The 25,238-nt window shown below is 31.5% G+C and overlaps 2 protein-coding genes across 23 annotated transcripts in view; one reads left to right on the top strand and one right to left on the bottom strand.

Annotated features, from left to right (window-relative positions):
• Window positions 1-6,715, top strand: part of LOC148628539 (single-stranded DNA-binding protein 3-like) — a 73,541-nt gene extending 66,826 nt beyond the window's left edge. For 14 of the 20 annotated variants that reach the window (XM_088589391.1, XM_088589338.1, XM_088589470.1 and 11 more), the window contains one exon: window positions 1,161-6,715. In XM_088589391.1, the coding sequence (XP_088445517.1) occupies window positions 1,161-1,268 (108 nt within the window). In that variant the 3' untranslated portion in view covers window positions 1,269-6,715. The remainder of the gene's footprint in view (window positions 1-1,160) is intronic. The other 6 variants (XM_088589454.1, XM_088589462.1, XM_088589480.1 and 3 more) reach the window with 1 other exon arrangement.
• LOC148628538 (chloride channel CLIC-like protein 1) lies at window positions 344-23,879 on the bottom strand. 3 transcript variants are annotated; one of them, XM_088589284.1, is made up of 8 exons: window positions 23,747-23,879; window positions 18,549-18,677; window positions 18,038-18,271; window positions 17,367-17,588; window positions 16,847-16,987; window positions 16,059-16,253; window positions 15,234-15,512; window positions 344-8,531 (listed from the first exon to the last, which is right to left on the bottom strand). In XM_088589284.1, exons 2-8 carry the CDS (start codon window positions 18,672-18,674, stop codon window positions 8,499-8,501), a joined length of 1,230 nt encoding a protein of 409 aa, XP_088445410.1. In that variant the 5' UTR covers window positions 18,675-18,677; window positions 23,747-23,879; the 3' UTR covers window positions 344-8,498. The 3 variants fall into 3 exon arrangements, with proteins under 3 accessions (XP_088445410.1, XP_088445401.1, XP_088445418.1); XM_088589275.1 differs by lacking the exon at window positions 344-8,531 and adding an exon at window positions 9,334-14,067; XM_088589292.1 differs by lacking the exon at window positions 344-8,531 and adding an exon at window positions 9,334-11,474.
• Window positions 23,880-25,238: the final 1,359 nt, after the last annotated feature.

The following is a 25,238-nucleotide window of genomic DNA, read 5'->3' as shown; positions in this document are numbered from 1 at the left end:
CTCATGAAAGCACCTATTAGGTGCAGTAGCAAAAAGGGGATATGACTTTGGCTTAGAAATTTTACTTTTTGTTGTGCGACACATATCAATTGAATGTGTCTGAAATGGACAAAACCATTTTATGAATAGATCTGACGAAACCATTACTGTTTTTGTACTAAAACTGATTGTGTATTGACGATATTGTTTTATTTATTGTATGTTTCTGTATATACTTGTGTTTGTGTGTGTATAAACTGACCCTGTAACCATCACACATGCTTCATTTTTTCACCAACAGCTACCTAACGACTCTGCATGCCAGATCTCAATTTTTAGCTTCTGTCATTTCTTTTGCTTGTCATTTTTATGTTTTTTCCTTTTCTCTTGAATTTTTTGTCTCATTTAGTTGATATATACTGCTTACTGTGAATAAAGACAGAATATAACAATCAAACAATCTTGATGGAAAAAAATCAGGTGTGGATTTAGGGTTCATGATTTAGGACTAACATGGAGTAGTAGTGGATTGTGGGTAGAATTTTACTATGACCAATCATTATAATTCTTGATCCACACCTGTGGCCTTGTTAAAAGTTACTTGTACTTGTATGATAGGTTTCTCTTTGAATGCATATTGAAGCCATAGTTCTTCCATTACACAAATTTTTAGCATGTTTATGCACATGTAACAGGAAAAAAACTTAGTTCTTTGGCAGGGTGCTGGTCTGATTTCAGTGAATTTTGTGCAAGCATGTAAATGAGGCACACACTAATATTCACCTCTCATCCTAATATTGATCATCTGAATTTTCTTCAGTCATCCACGTATACTGTCTTTCTTCTCGTATTATTCATAGCATGACTACGTTCTGTAGAAATTTTCATTTGTTGTCAAAGCATGCCAAATTTTAAGACAGGTGGTAATTTTTTTCATTTTCACATACCTGTCAAATTCTTTTAATTTTTTTTTTTTTTTTTTCGAAATAAGAAAAAGGAAAATGCCTTTTAAAGTTTAAGGATAGATAATCTGCTTAGAAAAAGGGGAAAACCCTGTTATGCACTTTTGGGTGAAATTTCTCACACTTACATGGATGGGTGCACTCGATTCAACCTGCAGTAAAAGGTGCGTTTGACAGGTGTGTGGCATATCAACTGATCGATCTGTTGTACCTTTGCAGGAACAAAATGAATCTGCTGCAATCCTAAAGATAAAAGAATCTATGCAGGAAGAGGCAAAACGATTTGAAAAAGACGATCACCCGGACTATAATTTTATGGCACCATGATAAAAAAAATCTCGCGTAGAATTGTTAACAATAGTCATGTAAATTATAATTGTTATTTATAATTCTTGTACACTTGTGACATTTTTATCAGACGCGTTAAAAGCATGCATTTCTTCAGGACAATGTATGTATTTTGGGAAGGGGGGTTATGTAATTAAACAATGGTGCTGTTTCCATTTTATCACTTGCTTCATAAAGGGATGGTTTTACTAAAGATGGGAGCCTATTCTAAATGTAATATTTGATTCTAAATTAGTTGCAAAACAGATAATTCAAAATTAACACCTGTACTTGTGTTTTTGGAAAATTTTTATTTGAACCATTTTATTTTCTAGTCGTTAGCGCCTGTTTGTCGTGCCTAACCATGAGAGCTTTTGTTTAAGTGCTATTCTCCTTGTTTTTTTCACTTTATATATTTTGATTCATTATTTCAGAACTGCCAAATTTTCATTGGTGTTTGAAGTAAAGGTTTCTTGGGTGCTTTTGTTTATTACATTTGGTGCGAGATACAAATGCATTTTAACTTCATGACTTCTTATTTTCATTATTTTCAAATTGATCGCTCCTTATCTTGGTCAAATCCTGCATTGAAAGCAAAGGGTAAAAGGTTTCATAGCTTTGGTTGGGAGAGGTTATCTAAGGGAGGTAATTGTACATCAGGATTGTTTGAAATTCAGAATAGTCTTTTAAGCCAAAGCTGCCTTTATGTTATATCATTTAGCTTGTAGAAGCTAATTATGTCTTTGCTTTAGTATTAACATGATTTAACAGAATTTTATACTCATTTTCTTCCTTTTTTTGTTAATCTGCATGTCCATTTTGACGATGAAGCCTTTTAGGCAATGTGTAAAATGTTGATCAGTCATAAAAAAAAACCATTGATGGACTACCCTTCTCACTGAGTTGAGTCGAGGAGTTATATCATAAAAAAACATTTGCAGTGAAAATATTTTACTTCTGTACTGTACAAACATATACTTCTAACTTTAATGTGTTCCACTTTTTACAGCTTTCTATCTTCTACTAATAGCCATGAGGGTGGCCACTTTGACATTGGGCTTTTTGGCTTAGAGATTATTTCTTCTGGTTTGATCATGCCTCACACACTAATTGGTTATGTATTTTTGGTGTGTCTTTCTAATTTATGTGCACCAGTTTTTTAAAGCTTTAAACTGTGAGGGATCATTTTTTGACCATCATTTCTATAAAACCGAAAAAGGATATGATCTATAAATCCTTTTCTGTGTTTAATTGTAAGAGGCATGAACAAACCAATAGGTTTGCACACCATAGATGGATTAAACCAGGTCTTAAATGACAATCCTGATCTGCAGATAAATGAATATGTTGAAAATAGATGTTATTTAATGATTGTGAAAGTTCAGAATCAGTTTAGTGATGTTTTCTTTCTTAAAATACAAACCTTCAACAAGAAAATCAGATATTACTTTTGAAACTCTTGAGACAGGAACAAGAGACTTAAAGAGACCTTGCCATCTATAAAAATATATATTCTGTGAACAAGAATACTTAGAACTGTGTAAGTTGAAGAGATAGGGTAAAAAAGAAAATGTTTGTTTCATTTTATTTTAAATTAACCCAACATTTTGAGAGATGAAACATGGTCAAAATTTTCTCCACAGTTGCCCTCTCCTGGTTTAGTCCAATATTGCACTTAAGTAGAATGAGAGAAAAATAGAAAAAAAAAAACTTTGTTGTTATTTATCCAATTGTTGTTTCTCTGCCCATTATTTTCCTGATGTGACAAAAGATAAAGATTTTGTTTGTAAAACCTTCCATTTTTCTGAATAATACATTTTAATGCTGATGATTTCCCTGTAATTTTAAGCAGTAAGAGATAAAGGTTGTCTTGTTGACTCAGGTCATTTGACCTTTTGTCAAGTATGTTTTTTAGTAAAGCTATTTGCATTATTTCTCTGAACACTGCCTAGCATCACTGTGACTTTCAGATGTTTCAAGGAAGAGAGGATACAAATTTTGTCCATGGTTAAAGATGACTGCCACATGCTTCTTGAAACAGATATATATTCAGGAAATAGTGACACTGAGGGCCAGGCTTATTCGGACAGGCAGATTACTTTAAAAGAATCACCTGTCGAGGGTAACATCTTAATTTGAATGACTTACTATACATATACTTATAAAGTATTAGACAATGCACATTAGTTCGGCCCTATGGCCCAAAGGTAGTTTCCATGTACAAATATACAAACCAATTAGTGTGACATGGACACATAGAGGGTAAATGAATATGTAAAACATTTTTATTTGAGTTTAAGCTTTCATAATTAGTTAATACCACTACTAATTGATTTTTTACTGAAGAAGTTAAGTGAAAAATGGAAGGTTAATTCTCCATTATGAGCCTATAATTAGATTTTCTTAATAGATGTACTGAAATTTGTCTTTCTTTGGGCTGGACATTTTCTAAGATTTCATTTTTCTTCAATGCAATTGGGAGTCATAGTGTCTCAAGTTGTTATTCAGTAACCACATTTAAAACTACAATCTTAAAGATAGATTCTAGAAGGTATTGATGAAAGTTGTGTAATCGCCTCGTGAACAGAAAATTGGTGGGAAGTTTAGTGTATAGTTCTACATGCAAACAACTTGATCTTTTGCTCAACAATAAGAGAATGACAAATGAGTTGAATTCAATTACTACCTTCAAAATTTACCAAGCTTACACGCTGAAATTCTTCAATGGTTTATAAAATGTTGCTTATTGCCAAGTAAAATTCACTTTTTGGGCCTTTTGGTTTCTTGTTGAAGCAAAATGAAGTTAGTGGTTGTATATTTCAATTTTACTTCGAAAAATAATTTGGGTTTGACAAGTTCATCCAGAAAAATATTTTAGATTGACAAGATTGGGGGAAAATCTCAAAATTTATTCATGGAGAGGAAATATTTGTCCTTTGAAAAAGCATATTAGAACCCATGGTTTAATTTTATTTGGCCTCAATACTGTGGTTGTGAATTGTGTATTATATATATTTTGTTTGAAATATTCTGGTACAATTTTTTTCCTAAAATGAACTGTAACACATATTGCTCCAACCATGTTAGAACATTATAGGGCTCATTTGGAATGCTCATTTTAAAGGGAAAAAGTCTTCCTTACAGGATGAAGCTGATAAGAAGCTACTTTACAATTATGAATTTCCATGCTGAGACCAGTTTCATTTAAGAGAATAGTTTTAAAAAGAATACATCTTTACTATGTTTATATCCCTTATAATGTAGTACAAGATTGTAAAATATCTGCATTACACAATATAGCTAACAAATGGGCCTTACAGCATAATCTTCTATCCATTTAAACCAAAGATAAATATGTCTGCTACTTTTTGTGTATACTTGAGGAATCTCAATGCTTGGTATTTTCCTGGTATATTGTACTATTTTCATTGTAAATCCTTCACAAATTTTAGGGCACTATTAAGCAATTTCCTGTCACTCGTTTAGCATTCACTTATTGTATGTCAAGGGAACTAACTCTTGATAGGTAATTCTAATTGGTTGCAGGTTTCTTTGTTTTAGGTTGTAATTGTATTTCCATATGAACATTTCTTGTGTATTAATCATGGAGTTTTTTTGTGTTTTTTTTTTTTTTTTATGAAAATGTTTCATATGTCACATGATACATTGTAGACTATGTGACTTCAACCATGTGACCTTAATCAGGTGACTGACTTTGAATGATTGAATTGAGTATGATTGTTTTTAGACATTCATTATTGAGTGTATTTATATTTGTAACATGAAATTTCGTTCATTGTGGAAAGAAAGGTAATTTTATGTGATTAAGGAGGCAAAAGATGAGAGGATGAGATTGCATTGTGTTTATTTATAGTAACAGTCTCATGTGTAGTTACATTTGCAATACTTGTACATTCATGTGAAGTTAAATGTTCTGAATTTTTAAATTTTTTTATAAACAGCATCTGTACAAATAATCATTAATTGTGTTTCCATAGTTCATGTAGATGTGGTGTCATATTTGAAATGAAAAATGTAGACCTTGTTCCTTTCTGTTGTTCATTACTTAGCAGTAGTGCTGTCATAATTTTTTGCCCCCTGCCCCCAACATTTCATTGTGAAGTTTACTGGTACGTGTGCCATGTATGGATACATAAAACCCTGCAGCAGCACATGTTTGTGTGTCTTTTTATATGAAAACACTTGATAACTGATTATATTGTCTAAAATATGTTTTGTTCAAATCGAGGGTTGAACATATCAAAATGTTTTATGTACTTTTGAATGCTTTTTTTTTCTTCTTTCAAGGTCTGTTGAATAGGTCTGGTGATTTTGTATTTTGATTTATTTTATGATCTTAATTCTTTATATAAAGCAATTTGGTAGCGTGGTATTCTCTGCAGAGCAAATTTATATATGTTAACATTTCTAATATTAGTAGTAAGATTTCCCTAATGTACTCTCCACTTGGCAAATTTGATAAAGAAGTAAATTATTAAGTGGTTAGATTATCATTGGTAGATCCAGGAAGGTGGTTTATCTCCTTTCAGGCAATATCTGAAGACTTGCCAATGTAAGTCAACAGATTCCTTCATTTTTGAAATTCCAGATTCTGCTATTGTTAACTATATTTGGAATATCAAAGTTGCATTGCCACAATACGACTACCTCACATTGAGGGTTTTTAAACAAAACCTTCATTTATACATTTCCTGTCAAATTCCTGATACTTTGAAATCCTCTGCACTTAGATTTACGCAAAGTCTCTGAAGAGTTGTCTCCTCTTAATTTATTTTTAGAATCGTAGCCCATGTGATGTTTGTTTACATTTATCATTGGTTAATGGAGAAAGTATTGTTCCTGTATGAAATTTTGCATTTGTCATTATTATAAAAGTCATTTACCATAATAAATCAAGTAGACATAGAAAAATATAATGACCAAGAAATCATTTCATTGGTAAATACTTAACTGAAGACCAATACCATTAAAAAATCTTTATGTAAATCATTTTTGTAAAATACATATAAAGCATATCAAATGCAACACTTTCTCCACAGGCCAATGGTAAAATGAAATTGTTTATATATTTTTGTTGAACAAAAACTTTGTATTTATTACTCATTGTTGATAGATCTGCAATTGCTTTGTATATTGCCGTATACATATTTTTATGAACATGTCGACGGAGATATCATTTGTTTTCTTTGTTTATTTGGAGGCCCTCATCGTCATTTCTCATCGTTTTTTCCCTCCTTTTATGTTTTCTTTGTCAACCAACACACACATTTCACAATCAAAAGATAATTTGGCAATATTGTATTATAAGAGATCATTTGTACACAGAATGAATCTGTGTTGTAATGTTGTGTACTTTGTAGTGATGGGGGCTCTATCTATATTATATATATATATGATGTTAATAAAATATCAGAGAGACCATGCAATATAGTGTTGTCTTCTTGTTTATCATTCATTTACTGAAATTTCTTTATGTATAAAACTGCACTATAATAACAGTAGCTAGTGAAGGATTGTATTAGTGACTCAGAAAGAAATGTTTTAGACACAAAAGCTTAACAAAATTATACAAATGTTTTACCTAGAATCGAAAGAACATATGAAACATACATTCAAAACAGTGACTTCAACCACCAAATAGTGTTAATTTGAATTAGAGATGTTGGGTAAATTCCATTAGACAACAGCCTCAAACACACAGAAGGGCACTCACTGTACACTTGTCCTGTCCTAACCTGATGGACAATAAATGTGTTAATTTTTCAACAATAGAATAATTTTTATTTTATAGGTATTTACCTAACTATAAACTATCAGTCCCAAGTCAAACAGAATACTGCTCTCTAGTAACATTTGAAAAATATCTGACTACTTTCACTTCTCAAAAAACCAAATTATGAATAGCGTGAAGTTCTCCAAATGTTCCCTTAAAATCAAAAACGTGAATTCTAATCTATTCACATGTGGTCAGATTGAACATCTTTTCATGTGCAAATGTCCCAATTATGAGTATACATGTATTAGAAATAAAACCTTTGTACAGATAAATGAAACTGACCTTCAAGTTGCCCTTTCTGAAATATATCTGAAAACTTCCATGTCTATTGGAACACCCAGTATCACCTGAGTTATCTTTCTTTGACTTTAACTTCTGCTCTTTCTTTATAAGCAAAATTGACAAGTTACAATATTTCATATTTTGCAAAACCTTTTGGATTATAAGCTGGTCATTGATTTTTATACGACTGCAAAAAAAATGTGGTTGTATATTGGTATGACGCCAATGTCATGATCCATTGACACTTTGTTTTAGAGCAAAAACTTACACTGTAGTTGACTTATTGTAATTGAATTTTGATGATTTAACTAACCACTAAAGGAAGGTTCCTATTTAATTTGAAGTTTAAAAAGGTCCCTACCATTTTAGAATAAGGGACCAAATAGTCAAAACTCATGCGTAAAGTTTTGATATGGCAAAAAAGCATGGCCCCTCTCAAAAATAGACCTGAAATGAATTTTTTTCAAGAATTTTTCATTTCCAACTTTGAAAATCTTCTCTTCTGAGACTACTAGAATGATGGGTTTTTCCAAAAATGGCATCTATGTTTGATAGGATGTATTTAACAATCTGTGTGTGGAGTCTTTTTATCTGTTGAAAACATGGCCACCATTACTGAAAATTGAGGATTTGTTGAAATAACTCGAAAACCGGTGAGTTTAGCCAAATTTTCATGAGGTAATATTGATCAACCTGGTGAGACTGCTAAAATTTTCATACAGATTTGTTGATCGATGTTAGAGTAAAAAAATGACTGAAAGAGACATATTTTATAATATGAAAACCTGATAGGCAACTAAGATGCTTTCTATATGTAGATTTAATGATTCTCATGACAATAATACAGTAAGGTCAAGAGTACAGCTTTAGAAAGCTGAAAAAGACTATTTTTGAGCAGGTGAGCAATTCAGGCTCTCTAGAGCCTCTAGTTTATTTTGGTCTTGATTTTGAAAATTTTTTATTTGAGTTTCGTTTTGTTCAGTATGGTTTCCAAACCAGTTGTGACCATAATGAATTGTAAGTCCTTAGGCTAAAGTGCATCAAAAACTAAGATTGTGTCCACACTTGCCCCAACTGTTCAGGGTTTGACCTCTACAGTCTTATGGTGCTCTCAAAAAGTTTTTGATTTATCAAAATACTTTGTTATCGGTTCATCCCTGGAACTTCTCTACTGTTTCTAAACACTACAAAAAAACATATTCTAAATGTGATTTCTTAAATATCATTCAATATATCTTTAATAATATGTTTCTGGCAATTATTCATCTCAATAATATTATATTATTTCTGCAAATAAAATTAAGATCTAGTCTTCAAATGAAATGAAGATTTGAGGTACTCCTTTTTGGATGTTTAGTAATTAATAAGTATTTAGGGAATTTTAAAGTTCTTGTAGTAATGTGCCGAGAAGCATTAAATATGCTAAGCAGGTTCCATATAATACAATCATCAGTCAAAATCTCCATCTTATCATCAATATTTTATGATTAATAAACAGGAAGTGAAGAGCAGTGATTTTAACCAGGAAAAAATTTGTGGGAAAGTTCAAATTTATAGTGTCTAGTTTTGAAAATCTTAATATGTTGATCAAGAGAATTGTTTTCTTAGCTGAAATTAAATCCATTTGAGTATAATTATTGTGTAGGATAATACTCTGTTGAAATACATTTGTAATGTGATTGCAAATTAAATTTTGGACAGGTTTTAAAAAATTGGGAAAAAGGTGAAACAGAACAAAAATTAAAAATGTCTGTGAAGTGGAATACTGTTTAACTATTGTTTGCAGTTTCTACTTCAGAAATCGGTAATTGATTGACATTCTATTTATACACACTGTGAAAAACTGTACAAATAATATGGGAAATGCAAATGCATGATTATAGTTTTATTTTACATCATGTAATCTGAGATTTTGTTCATGCTACAATTTTCACAAGATTGAAAAACCCCCAGTGCTGATTTTTACAAGGAAGAGCTAAAGGCACATAAAGTACACATTTATTTTCAAACAGCATCTACACTCCTTTTACAATGTTGCAAATTTTACTTTCAAGCATGATACATTCCTTATTAGTAAAGTAGAAAATAATTTGGATAAAAAAAAATAAAAAAATCATTCACACATTTATTTGTTCAAATACTTGTGACGAAGAAAGTTACTAAGGAGAACTCGAATGACTGAGCGTCTCTGATCCCAATGTACAACCATAAGCCTTATAGAATTTAAAATTGATTGCTTGGTGAAAACTTACAAGTTGTTGAAAGTAATATGAAACAGCAACAAATAATTTTCAGACAAAAAATTTTGGCACCTTTTACTTCATCAAATTTTTTTTTTTTTGGTCAATAATTCATCATACTGGAAAAAATGTTTAAATGAAAGTTGGGAGGGATTCATAGTAACAAGCAGTTCATCAAGTGAGTACATAAAGTAAACCACATACAAAGAATTCAAATCTGAACTTATTTTGAAACAATAGCATCTATACATACCAGTAGTCATTTTCAATTAAGGAAATGCAAATTTAACCATTTTCAAGTCAATCTGCAAATCTCACAGAAAACAGAATTCGAACAGGTTACAACATTGATAGTTCAGGTAACATTCAAAAACCATCAGAGTAACATTAATGAAGGTAAGTTGGCCCTCACTTTCACAATTAAAAAGTTTGCCGTAACTTGTTTCTTTAAATAACAAGATAAAGCAGTAACTTGTTTCTCTAAATAACAAGATAAAGTACACAATACACGAAACATTACAAGAACTTATCTTGTGAATGTCTTCCAGATACTTATAACAGGATAAATATGCATTTCTCCATAATTTGTTGCTTTTTTAAACATTAATTTTGGCGGGAGAAAGGCAGTGAGTGAAATTACTGAATTTGATTGACAGTGTGAATTATCCAAATTATTTACACAGGGAACACAAAATAAATCAGTAATATCTATATAATAATCTGATATCACTTATCCTACAGAAGATCGTTTAATAAGGGCAAAATTTGGCCTCAAATAGAAAGGCAACACAAAGACAATATTATATTGTTTTTCCAGCTTGTTAATGTGTTTTATAGTTGATATGATTGGTTTATGGTAATAATTTGAACATATACAGTCATGTTTGCCCTTCAAACTTGGCTGAGAATGGCCACAAGCAATTGACTCTCTTGCTTCATATATTTTGTGTATAATTGTCAGTTACAACTCATGTAAAAATATCACTTGAGTCAACAGATGTGTGACCTCTTCCATTCCACGCCAAAACCATCTTGAAAATTGCAGAAATGTTAAAAGTTAAAAGGTTTTTGCATAAATTATATGAATACATACTGTTATTTCTGGAATAACGTCATATATCTTGTCAAAAAATCTTAATATTCAATGTTTGTGACCATTTTACAATACTACTGCTAACTAGAAATCAGCTTTATTCAAATTTTCAAAAATGCCCAAATTAAAAGGCCAAAAGGGGTCTTTACCAAACTTTCTCCTTTCAATATACAAAACTGATAAAAACTGTCTTGCATTATTTACACATTGAAATGAAAACTACAAAAAACCAAAAAAATGAATACAAACTTGGTGATAAACAGACAACAGGACATGAGGCCTTTATATGAATACAAACATTTTTAAGTGCTATTCTTTTTAAGAATTAGGCAGTTGGTAAATCATGGTGAAAAAAAAACACGCAAGTATGAATTATATGAAATGCATTGAAAACTCATGTTTCCTGTATCAGTCTATAGTAACTTTGAACTTGCTTTTCTGCATCCTCTGACACTTCTAAGACAAATAATTCAATTTGTCTTCAATAGACAATAAACTAAAAGCCATAATTGTCTAATTTGTGTGTTTTTTCCTGAGCATATGATTCGTTATTTTTCAACTTTGCCTGATTCTTACAGATTCCATAACTTGGGTAAATACAGTAATAGGCTTTCTCCAAAAAGGACTAATTAATAATGTATGGAAAGAAAACTGTTAACCTTTTTTTAACATGAATATAAAATTAAAGTTACAAACAGCTGAGCACAAGGGAAATTAACATGTAGATAAATATTAAATTACACGCAAACATATGTTCATGAGCACCCTCACTCCATCTTCCAGTGTACCCTAAACTATAAAAAAGCGAAAAATCAGATATCAACAATAAAAACAAAAGGCAGCTTTCTGCCATGAAGACATACATTGTACCAAAAAATTTATAAAGCCCAAAAAGAATTTTTCATTTTTCATGCAACATCTGGACAAAAGGAAAATGCTTGTCTATATATTGTATAAAAATATTGTGTAATGGTAGTACAGATTAACATCAATTATTTATACAATTTGCCTTTTAAAGCTTCAAAACCTTATTCTGAAAAAAATAGCACTAGCAGTCAGCACTGGCATAAATTAACATTATTGTAAATGAATTGCACTTCATCACCAATAACACAAACATAAATACAATTAAAAAATGTAGGCACCATTCTATCAACTCTATCATTTATTCAATTATATTTTTTTACTAAATAAGTTCAAATATGAAAAAAAAAATTATTGAGTCAAAAGTGTCCATTTGAAATTCAGCATTTACTGAAATATAAGAAATCCTTCAAATCTTAAATAAAATTTTCATTCGAAAGTATATAACCATAAAGCCAAGAAAAAAATGTTTATCATCCCTGCAAACTAGCGTCGGTAGGTAGGCAATTTTTTTTTCATTTTGACTGGTTTCAGACAATAACAGTACTTGTAAAAAATGGCAAAAAAAAAATTCAGGGTAGGCACAAAAAATTAGGGTCGGAAAGGTTATTGTAAACACAGGTACCATACCTTTTTTTAAGCATTTTTGGTAGCTATAAGATTTCTCTCCAATATGAACAAAAAACCCTTCTTAATCTAAATTTTATGCAACATACTTCAAATTTTATTAATTTTTATTCAGAAGTTACCAAATCTGTTTTTATTTTAGGCAGGTAACATTTTAATTTTCTTGTCTTACAAGGCCAGTTTTTCAATAACATTAAATTATCACTGAAATATGTTAATTTTTCAAGGCCTTATTTATTATGGACTATTTGTGAAAGACTTGGGGATGGAATGGATGACAATACATTAAACAGGTATGTTAATACTTATGGCACATTTACACTATTCAGATAATGAGTTATATACATGAAATTGTCCATCATAATTTTTACAGACATACATACTGAAATGGGAACAATTATGAACAACAGCTTTTATCTAAGGTGAATGTGGGCTAAATAATGAAAGGACTTGTATGAAAAAGAGACTTTCCATGTAAACACCAGGCAGATCCCATTATATGGTCGGCACAGAATATTTTTTGTTTGTTTCAATGTACCAGTAATGTTTAATCATCATGAGGTAAGAAAAAACAGCAATTTTTATTAATAGTGGATGATTTAGAATATATGTTTAAAGTTCAACAAATTAACTGAATTGTGAACAGTTGTTTCTTTCATTATCAGGTTTCTAGTGCTTTCTATGTAATTTTTTCCTGCTCACCATTTCAATAAATTTCAAACCAACATTTTTTTTAAAGAAAACATGAGTCTGTGATCTCTAATAGATGAAAGAATTTTTTTAAGCAAAATCACCCACTGTCTAGGTTTTCCATGGACACCCTCTTTAATAAATCAATGACATTACCCGAAAGGATGAATTTGTATCTAATGCTATTCAGAACTACTGGTTGATTTCAACTTCATTAAATGTGAGACCTAAAAAAAATATTTTGTGACATTTAAGATCAGTGTCAATTAAAGGTCAAAGTTGAAGAAAAGATACATCAAGTGGCATGAATATCTTAACCTCTATTACTATATCATGCATCAGCTCTTGCATTTATACAAGGATGAACTACTGTAAACGCTTTAGTTTTCCAAGTGTTCTGATTTTCACATTAGTACAAACAAGGCTTCAACCAATATGAAAAGCTAATCATTTTTTAAAACCATGACATTTTAACCACTATGAAAAGCTATCATGCTTTAAAACCATGACAATTTAAGCACTAAGAAAAGCTAATCATGTGTTAACACCATGACAATTGATACCCTGCATATTTTCACTTGACAGAATCCATGAAAATTAATATGTTTACAGTAATTATAGATAAATACATGGTATTGCTCATATTGCCCTTGTTATTAGTCTAAGACATTGATATCGACTTTGTGGGCAAAATTTTGTTTATGACTTGTACATGGAATTTGCACTGTAAAAAAGACATGCTAATTAGATCGGATTTATAAGTCAGTAATCAATATATTCACTACTAATAACAAATAATTTGAAATTTGGAAACCCTGTACCAGTAGATAGGGGATTTCAAAATGATATAAAAAGCAACAAGAACATATCTGAAATTATTCAGGTGTTTGTATTAGGACCTATATTATCTATTGCAGAGGACTCCTGTACAATTTTTGGAGCAGTCTCTTGGTGTGTAGTTGTTTGATCATGTTGACATGAAGAATCATCAGAACAAGGAATGGGAGATTTAATTTCTATTTCTTCATCACATTTTGAATCAAAACTAATATCACTATGGTTAATTGTAATTGCGGGTCCTAGAGTGGGAGGGGCTACATTAGAAGTCACTGCCCCAACTGTGTATTCAATGGATCTTGTCTGAATTTCTGCCATCCTTCGTAACTCATCAGCTGTTCGAGATTCTGAAGCCTGTAAAGCTTCAAGCTTCAAGTAAAAAATATTATGTAACTCAGATATTTTTACATATCAAAAAAAATGTTTGAAATCAAAGTATCTTAAATGTTTATTTCATCATTTCATTGTTCAGGGCTAATGTGGATGTCAAGTGACCCAGATCGAAGTTGAGTCATTATTCTGAAAATTCATGCCATTATTCAACCATTCCTGTTAAAGGTTCCCAAAATTCAGCAGACAAAAATTAATGAATCACTAAAATTTTAAAATAGATGTTGTAGAGAAAGTACTAGTGTCATTAAGAAGACAGTTGCATACACAGTAAAACTCATCTTGATTAGTAATACTGCATACAGTACAATAAATGTTCCTCAGTTTCAGCATTAAAAGATATTTGGGATTAATGTCCTTTTGCATTTGAGTTTTTGTACTTAAGTAAAAACCCTTTAAGATGTTAAAAAACACAGCTATGCAAGCAAACCTGTGAAACAAATACCACCTTTTCTATGACCACATAGTTGTTGTTTTATGGCATTATTGTTATCATCAATGTCACTATGATCATCAACACTGAAACTTTGTATAAATTGCTTATTTATGTTGACCATCAATTTGAGTTCAATTCAAAATCTTGACATCTTGACTTATGAATTGCTGAACATAACTCAAGTACTAAATTTTTTTTATTATATTGGGTCCTGTTTTGAAATTTCGATATTATTTTAGTCCAAATTTCATTTGATTTTGACAAAAAGTGAATTGTTTGAATTCTTATTGTACTTATTGTAAACCAAGTAATTTTTAGAACACTCTATTATTGCTAATTTTGCAAGCAAGAAAAAACTGTGAAAATAGATTACAGGAAATAAGACATTTTGTAATACTGTTAAAGTACTATTGTTTGTTGGGTACAAATTTTCATGGTTTTTGTTGGAAGGCCAAACCATAAAATTTGGTTCCCAAAGAAAAGGAATTTGAACCTCAGCATGTTCTAAAGGGTCTAAAATTAAAACCTGTTTGATTTCAACAAAAATAGAAGGAATTGTTGAGGTTCTTTATCATTCTGAATCTATGAATTCAGATTTTTAATTTTTCGCCTTTAAAGATAAATGTCTTATTTCAAATCTATAAGTCACATGATAACATTCATTCTGTATCAGACAGCTGTATTGTGTTAAAATATATATTACTAGTACCTGTTTTTTAACATCTTCCAAAGCAGACGTACTGTCTATAGCTGAACCTGTTACAGCAACCACAGGACTTGGTTCTATAGACAGGAAAAAGGGTAATCTGATACTGTATCCAAACCACATGAACAAGAAGAGGAAGAAAAACAAACCAACTGTAACTATGGCAACAGGATACATGGTAACAGGTAGATCAATGAATAAAGCTCTCATGAATTCACTACAAGCTGTCCCGACATCTTTCAGAGGAGAAAGAAAAAATCTCACAAAAGTAACTGCTATAGCCTAGAATGAAATCAAAGAGTATTTAAAAAATTTGGAGAATGAAAACATTTTCTTCATAATTCAATAGAAGCATTAAACTATGCATGTTCTACCCTATAAAGCAAAATCAAAGCATAATTATTTTTTTTTACCATGAAAGTGTGAGAAAAATTTCATGTTTTTCTTAAAAAAACTGGGTGAGGTTTTTTTTGTGTAATGTAATTTTTGCGGCAGACAAAAGTTTAATGAATAAGACAAAGATGAATAACTCTATTTTATCTTCATAAACATCCCGCATGATTTAAATTTTCGTGTTACAACTTTGACCCTGAATACAGTCAAAATTAAATCACAGAGAAAATAACCACTCATACAGTATTTCATAAGAAAAGACAATTTTTAGTATATAATTTAAAGGGGGCTAACATTAAATGCAAAAATGGTGCAGTACTGCTTAAAAAACTCTAAATGACATTTAATTGGTATAATAAATGATTGAAGGAATGCTGTGTACTCATCATGAAATATTGTATAATTATGAAAAGTAACCATACCAATTACACAAACCTTAGTAGGAGTAACTTTCAAGAGTGGGTCAATCAACAGATGCTCATAGTAATGCTGACAGTTGTCTTTTTGAAAAGTAAACAAATGTTTGAAGGCACTAGCATATACAGACAACAAACTTTCTTCATCCATGTCCTGTACACATTCCTTGGGAGCCTCCTTCATTGTGACAGTCTGCTGGTTTATCTGGGCTGTCTGCAGTTTTTTAAGGAGAAATTCATAAACACATTCATAAACCAAGGACATTGCTTTTTTGCACTTAAAATGACATGCTGATGAAATAAAATTTTAAATCTACAGAATTCACTTTTATATATTGAATACTTTACATGAAAATAAAATATCACATAGTACAATTCATTTACAATGCATCAAAACTGATTTTGACACTAAATTACACAGCATCATGAAAATTTGAATATTTGATGTTCATATATTTATATAGTATTACCTTGGACACACAAAACTGGTGCATCCAAGAAGCCTTTATGGCTCAACTGCAATCTAATTAAGAATAACTTGTGGAGAAGTAAATATTAAAAATCCATTGTCAAAAGGATCATTTACCTTTTTATTAAATGAGCCAAAGGAAGCAAATTTAACTTTCCACTGACATTATGCAGTGTTTTCTTTTTCTTTTTTAGAATTTCATACTAACAGCTAATTTGACCTTCCATTCAATTTTTCAAGACTTCATTTATTGCAAAATAGAAATATTGCAATCATTTCTGAAAAAGTTTTTTTTCTGGATTTTGCCTGATGCTTTCTATCATCAGTGTAATTCTCACCTTGTATAATTCATACCAAGTCATTGGAATACTAATTACAAATGCCAACATGATCACTTGTGTTGCTCTTCTTCTCCATGAAACATGTACTCCTATTTCTAAATACAGCACCATAGAAACCAATGCTATAATAGTAATCACCTGTAATTGAAAAAGCTTCTAGAACAAGCTTGCACACCCAAATGTTCTTCACATATTGTGTAGAGGCCATTACTCAGATGAATTTTCACATATCTGAAGGGTTTAACTCTTGAATTACTGGTATTGAGAGAAAGTATACTTTATATTTTTGTTTGCTATTCATAAATGCCCAATAAGCTGTGTACAAAATAAGGAAAAGAAGAGTGAGCCTTTCAAAGGTTGTGCAAAGACTACAAAATACTCCCACAAAATTTAAAACTTCGAGAACACAACTCTCAAAAATGATTTGCACATGTCTGAGCCTAATTAAGCTTTACACAAATTTAAACATTTTTTAAACCATTTCTAAACATCTCATATTTGATTTTTTTAAATGTACCTTTAGTATGGCATCTAGAGAGGCACCAGTCATTTCCTCAAACCACAATGAAAACTTGGTAGCAGATCCTACATCAGACTTAGTGATACCTGACATCATATTTACCAATACTTCATGGGCATCATGGATACTTGCTTGGTCATTGGAGAATTTCTGGAGAACTGTGAAATCAGCCTTAGACAACTTAACCCACAAATGGTACTCCTGAGATGTCACTGGGGCCTAGAACATAGTCTTATATGTGTCATAGTATACTTTTAGCATAAGCTTAGCAAAGAAATAAAATTTTTTACAGAAAAAAAGATAATAATTTAAAGTTTTTACTTGTTCGAGTACAAATAATCTGACTACACTTTACCTACAAATAAGGCTACGTTAATCCTCAAGTATACCCCCTCTTCTAAAAAGTATCAGAGTTGCCTTTGGCTGCTTTCCACTCATTGGTAGAGTAGCAACAATCTTTGAAATTGAAGCTGTAAACCTTAACTATTTCAAATCATTCCAAACAAAAGGAGCCGACACTTTTGTAATGGAAAATAACATGTGCTGGAAAACTCCTAATTCTGCATATAAGGAAGGTGAAATTGGGAGAGCAAACAAAACTGCTTGCATAGTTCAATTAAATCAAGCTGCAAACCAAGTTTCTAATTAGATTTTATTTTTATACTTACCTTTTTCTCAAAATATGACAGAAATTTCTTCACAAATTTCCGCAACAATACAGAACCCATGTTTTTCTCTTTACATTTTTGTGTGTGGTCCTTCATTGTTGATGATAGTGGGGGTGGGAGTGTGGTAGAGATAACATTTGGGACAACCATTTTATCTTCAGGTTTTGATTCTGCTGCTGTTTCTTTGTTGTTCATTACCTCTGTTGGGTCTAACTCGGATTTGGGCTTTTCCGTCTGAAAAAAAAAAAACATTTATTTACTTTATTTGTAATTTATAAAAGTGCAATAAGACTTAACATTTTGCATTAAAGACAGTTCAAGTTAATTGTGGTTACGTCATTACCAATTTTAAAAACTTATTATTTAAGGTGAATGTTTTCATACTTCAATATATTTTTTCCAAAACTTTGATCTGTGTAATTTATTAATTTTTTTCATTTCAGTGGCAATGTAAATTTGCATAGAATATATGTTACAATTTCAAAACAAAAAACTTGTAAAAAATTCTAACCTTTTTCATGGTTTTTGTGACAGGATCAAAATTCTCCAAGTCATAAGGATCAATAAAATCCTCATTACCATGACAACCAATAAGACAGGAAATAATGACTGCAGAAAGTAGAAGTGAACGTTTCATCTCCTAAAACATATTATAGAACAAACAATTAAGCAAGGATAGCTTCTCATTATTCAAATGTAGGTACAAAAATGTTCATGTACCAATTAACAGTCTTAACTTAAGAAGCCTTTATTTGTTTATTATGAACTTTTCATTGAAGCAGACTATAGAATTCATGCAAGTCTGCATTTGTGATTCAAATTTGGTCATTTCCTCACCAGGATTCAAACCCTGTCCTTGCTCTAACACCTCACGATCTAATGAAACACTGCCTGCACTAATGTTCTAGAACACTCAGCCAACTAAGCTTTATAAAAATTAAGCTTTCATCAACTGAGTGATACTTCCTTATGAGTTTATTTAGAGTTAGAATTTTGTTTTTTGTACAGAATGGTGTTTTTGGCATTGAAGCACAAAAATGATTTGTAAAATGGACCATGTCTTATGTTTTATTATTTTGTCTTTGTTCAATCTCTGAAGCATACACCATTTTATTAGCAAGGGGCAAGTGATCTTTTAAAAATGTTCCAAATCCTAAAAGGAATATTTTACTCCTCCATTGAAAAGTATAATAATGATTTTATGTTTCCCCAATTACTAAAGAAGGCATTTTTTTTTTCAAAATGAAATATTGATTTCAGTTGTTTCTGAATTAAAACTAAATGTTTGTGTTTGTGCAACAAAAATTTCTTATCTGACATTAAATCCCTGCCCCCTAAATCCTACAAGAATATTGTCACTGGAAGATGTAACTAAGTTTACTAGTGTATAAACATGTAGGTACTCAAGTAAATTCCAAATAAACTTTTAATTAACTAATGTGAGTGTTATAACTTTCACCATGACATACATAGATGAAGAAAACTCCTCAGCAATTAAACAAATTGAAAGCAAATGTGAAACCCTACAATACAAGAATGTCTCCAACATAACATAAAAAAGCTTTGCCAAATGCAGCATGATACAACCACAGTCAATTAAACTCTGCAAGTGTGGACACAATATTAGTTATTGACGCACTTAACATAGAGTTTTACAGTTCATTATGGACACAACAAATCATTTGGACACAATATTGCACATTTTGAAATTCAATACAAGTAAAAAGGTCTGCTTTAGATTGCATTCATGGATCACTTTGTACTTCATTATCTCAAAAAATATGATTTGTTAGGGCGTGGCTTCCTTTATAATTTGAAAACTGTAAAAGATATTTGAAATCTAATTGAAAAACGCAAGCAAGGATTTTGATGTGACATCTACAAAATTTTTCAAACCAAACCAGAAATAAACAAGTATTTTTCCCCTTTATTTCTTAAATCAAGGGGAAAAATACTTGTTTAGGGCCCTTTATTCTTACTTGGCTTAAGTCACAACCCAAACAATCAATCCAAGTCTGTTTATTGTGGTATAGAATATTGTGAAGCAATATCAGGCATTGCTATACTTTTATTAGAGTTGCATTGTTAATTCAATGAATTTCTTGTTTTAGGACCCATTTATGCCCCTAATTCTAACCCCCAAAATCTATACCAACCTTCCTGTTGTAGTTTGCAACCTTGTTTTAAAATTTATAAAGATCAACCAACTAATACTGAAATTTTCACAAAAACCAAGTGTCTCCAGATGACCACAACAAATCCAAACCAATATGCAAGTGAACAATTTCTGGGGTCGTATAAATATTTGAGATAATTTGGACTCAGACCTGTGAATACATGTAGGTTACAGACCACCAATTCAACCAATGAGCATTTGGAACGTACGCAAAAATAGTCCTACGCAGAAATTACCCCTGTTCCTCATAGTGCTGTGAAAAAAGTTCTCATCTCATTTAAAAAATTTAAACAGTTTCTGAAAGGAAAAACATTTCTGTACATTTTATAGGTGCATTTTGCTTCTTGTGATGTGAAGCCTAATCTCCATAATGATTTCTAAATATACCCCTATCTTGTGAAAACACTGGGATTTCCCATACTATTTATAGACACTTCACTTCCGGTGACCAGTACTGCACTGCAAGTCTGCTAACCCCACATGCCATTCTGAGGATTGTGAGCTGACATATGTAGAATCATGCTGATATATAGTCCTCTGCTGGTTAAAGTTAAGGTAAAGTCCAGAGAAGCCATTGAATATTGTGAAATTAGCATAGAAGCCTATGGGAAGTGGAATTAGTGGTTTTTAGGCTTAAGCTGAGGCCATGGCAAAATGATAAGTTTCTTGGAATAGCTTTAAACTACTTGAAGATCTTGTAAACTTTGCTATGAGAGGAATACACTACAAAAATCCTTCAAAATATGCATTTTTTAAGTTATAGGTCCAAATTATGGAAAATTGGTCTTTTTGGCTGAATTTTATGTCCTATCTTGTGAAAAGTGTAGAAAACTTAGTAAAAATATCAAATATTTAACTTTGAGGGCTATATTTACTTAAATATGGTGGTAATCAGCACTTGAAATCAAGTTTTGTGTAAATTTGAGCAAATATCTGATTAGAAATGAGGAAAAACTCACTTTCATTACTGCGGTTAAGGACATATAAGCATTTCCCTATGGCAACATGGAAAATGCATTTTTGAGTACTTTTTTTGCTTTAGGTGCCCTTTACTTGTCATGTTTTATTGTGAAAACACTGTATTTACAAATTTAAAGCCAAAGATATTATCTTTTGCGAAAATTTAAAGATTTAGGGTTTTTGACATGTGATCAAGAAAAAGGGGGAGGCATGTCAGACATAAATGTTTAAAAATAGACCAATTTTTCAGAAAATGACTACTTTTAAAGGCTATCTCTTTATTAATATTGTTAAAAAACAAGTTGTGATTGATTTTTTTTATTTGAAAAGTCAGAAAAAGTTCTTTGCAAATATTTAATGCATTTAAGTATGGTAGAATATTATCACTTTTTTGCTCACACAACTTGGTTACCCTATATTTAAAAATCAAATATTTAAAAAAGCGCTTGTCACATTTCACTGAAACTTTGCAAATGCATTCAGTATGTGTATAGGAAGATACTTGTATAGTTATATATTTTTTCTAAGACAGAAAGTGACTCTTTAGGTTACAGACCACCAATTCAACCAATGAGCATTTGGAACGTACGCAAAAATAGTCCTACGCAGAAATTACCCCTGTTCCTCATAGTGCTGTGAAAAAAGTTCTCATCTCATTTAAAAAATTTAAACAGTTTCTGAAAGGAAAAACATTTCTGTACATTTTATAGGTGCATTTTGCTTCTTGTGATGTGAAGCCTAATCTCCATAATGATTTCTAAATATACCCCTATCTTGTGAAAACACTGGGATTTCCCATGCTATTTATAGACACTTCACTTCCGGTGACCAGTACTGCACTGCAAGTCTGCTAACCCCACATGCCATTCTGAGGATTGTGAGCCGACATATGTAGAATCATGCTGATATATAGTCCTCTGCAGGTTAAAGTTAAGGTAAAGTCCAGAGAAGCCATTGAATATTGTGAAATTAGCATAGAAGCCTATGGGAATAGGAATTAGTGGTTTTTAGCCTGTAGATATCTTTTATTGTGACCAAAGAGTATAATTTGGAATTTATGTCCTCATCTATGGTAACTTGTTAGGACTTACATGTAGTCAACAGAACCACACTGGTATTCAGTTGTAAGAATCAACCATACATTCATATGAGGTAGTACGTATATGTATTACTGATAGTTTTTATAAAATGCAAAGAGATATGGTTGCTTTTTTCTGAAAATAATATTAATCTTTAACTTGGGTTAAATTTCCTCTGAAACTGCCACCCTCTTTTTATTTAGATATCCCAAATCAACACACTCATAACTAATTAAAAAAGAGTAGAGTTGCAGGATCAGAGGTAATTCAAATGGTCTTTAGGTAGTTGCAAGTACTACATTTTTGTGTAGAAAGTCAGACATGAACATAATAAAACAAAAAAAGCTTAAATATGCTATACATGTATATAAATCCATGCAGAGATGTTTGGTAGTGAAAGAAAAAATATTTCACAAGCTTAATATAATTGGGTTCCCTAAGCCCTCTCTTCCCCATAAAATCTAAACAAAAAAAACAAGAAACAGGTATACAGACATCCAGTTCCTCACAAGTTACACTGCCAGTTAAAATCTCACATTGAAATAACATTATGTTAAACTTTAAACTGAAGATTAAAAATAAGTACAAAACAAATTTATAAACTGCTATTTAAAAGCAATTTAAAATCTAGTAGAAAATGTATATGATTGCCTTCTGCCCCCCCTCCCCCCCCCCCAATGCATTTCCAATATTTTAACCTGCTCGAAAATTGAGTTTAAACAGTTGAATTAGGGTATTCTAAGGATGGGGTGCCACATGTAATATTTTACACATCTAAAAAATTCACACTTCGAAAAGTAATTGTAAATTGTAAATTGGATCCAACCACGTGTTTTAATATGTTGTTCCAGTGCACACGCTTGTTTAGACACACAAAGAAGGCGGTGTTTGTTGATCTCACATGACCACCTGTGCATGATGGAATCTCATTTGCATACGACCAAATCTCGCTTGTGTCACTCAAAGTTGGAAATCGAAAGTAAATGGCTGCTGACCCTGGGTTAAGGCTTTCAAACTTCTTTTGACCGAGATTTGATGACAAATAGCCGATAAAACTTACATCAGCATAAAGAAAAATGAATCCCGAATCGAACTAGGTATGCATCACCTACACGATTTTAACCTGAAAGTCGTAAGAAGCATGTGAAGGGCGATACTCCGCGGTACCGCTGTATCTCCAACTTTTTGTATGGCACATCGTTCTGACCTCCAAATTCGGACTAAACAACTACATGCCTATTCATTTATTAGAAGGCCTTTCGAGAAAAGATAGTTTAACATATTAAACACAACTAGAACTATTCACCTAACAAGCACTAGTCATTTATACCTTTAGTAGATTGTTTGTTTTTTTTTTTAAATATAAACAAATGTGAAACTGAAAGTACACGTCAGATCTTAAATATAACAAACAAATTGCATGGTCTCTAAAAATAAACAACACACGAATAAGCATTGGATGACAGTGTTTTGAACATATTCAATTCAACTTACAGACTTGTATTTAACATTTACTGACAGTTCAAGCTTTACATGTTAAAATGTATAGCTGGCTTTCGAAATAAATATAAAACCGCGCTTTCTTGTTTATCATGGGGCATATCTGAAAGGGGAGTGAAACATTTCAGGATAAGTGAAACAAAACTAAAGACATTAATGATAAGTCGGCACTTGACCCTATCGCACCATACTTATCAACACAACTTTTTCAGTGATACAAAACGAGCATACAAATTGAAAAGCGGAGGAATTAGGTTATACTATTTTTACAGATGAATAAGTTCTTTCTATTAGCTTCTGTTATATCAGTAGTTGTTAGGGAGTGTAATATAAAGTCCATGGGGGTGGTCAAGCTGTGCGTGTGGAATTTACACTTTCTTTTTAAATATATAATAAGACATTTACTTCAGAATATTTTGATGTTGTGTGTTTGTTGTCATCTATTTAGTTTGATATGATTACTTTTGTGTTTTGTTTATACAAGGACTTTACATTATCTAAATATACACTCCAAAGTTTGTAATGTTATATCTCCCCGAATAAATCGTTTTTGATAAACACGTCAAGTTAAACCATGTTCTTGAAATGACACAAAATGTTTAATAAATTCATGGGCAAATCCGTGCATTTTGAAAAAGGGGCGTAAAAAAGCTTTTCGGGGGCGGATTCAGGCGGGGGCGTAACGGGCTGAGCCCCTCTAAAATTAGCAAAGCATGCGTTGTCAGAGGTAGATTTAGGCGGTTTTAGAATGAAACTTTAATTTTTCGCTAATTTTACCACAAAAGATATCTACATTGCAACCACTCTAGAAGAAATTTCAAGAGTTTAACCTTAAAAATTTTAACTGTGGGCACCCCCCCCCCCCAATCTAAAATCCTGGATCCGCCCCTGCTTTTTGATCAAAATTAACATGTTTCCAACAAAATCAACAAAATGGGGGTCAAAACATCCGGACCGGACCCCTAGGTTCTTCCACTAACTGTACACAATATTTTTTTTTGTCAAATTAGTTAACATACGGTCGATACTAAAATACACGCCTTCATAAAAATCTTTGATGAATATTCAAAGTTATTTTTTAAACAAAAATGGATTAACTTATATTTCATTATCAATGTTTGTTTTCTGACTTCACTGTCTAACAGAAATCAGGGGCGTAGCTATGCCTGTTTTAGTTGTACGCAAAATTACGGCGAGGGGTCTTGAGGGGGGTCGCTGAATTTCAACGATTTTGGAGCCAGTTTTTCAGAGCCTATACTACGTTCATGGTATGCAATGTGATAAATAAATTTTATTTCATCTTCAAAATGTGTATTTTTATTTTTGTTACTTTTTCCGAAAGTACGCAACTGCGTATTTGCGTATAGGCAGCTACGCCCCTGGACATCCGGTGTCCAGATCAAAACAACAATCTAAGAATCCAGAGAGTTAAGTATTTTTTTTAAAATATGTTGTTAAGAATGACACCAAGTAACAATTTCACTAT

The sequence above is a fragment of the Perna viridis genome, chromosome 1 (assembly GCF_037379345.1).
Source record: "Perna viridis isolate PV_CMFRI_1.1 ecotype Kerala chromosome 1, ASM3737934v1, whole genome shotgun sequence".
Taxonomy (NCBI): domain Eukaryota; kingdom Metazoa; phylum Mollusca; class Bivalvia; order Mytilida; family Mytilidae; genus Perna; species Perna viridis.
Note: the sequence above shows the minus strand (reverse complement) of the source record. Positions and strands in the feature narration are given on the sequence as shown.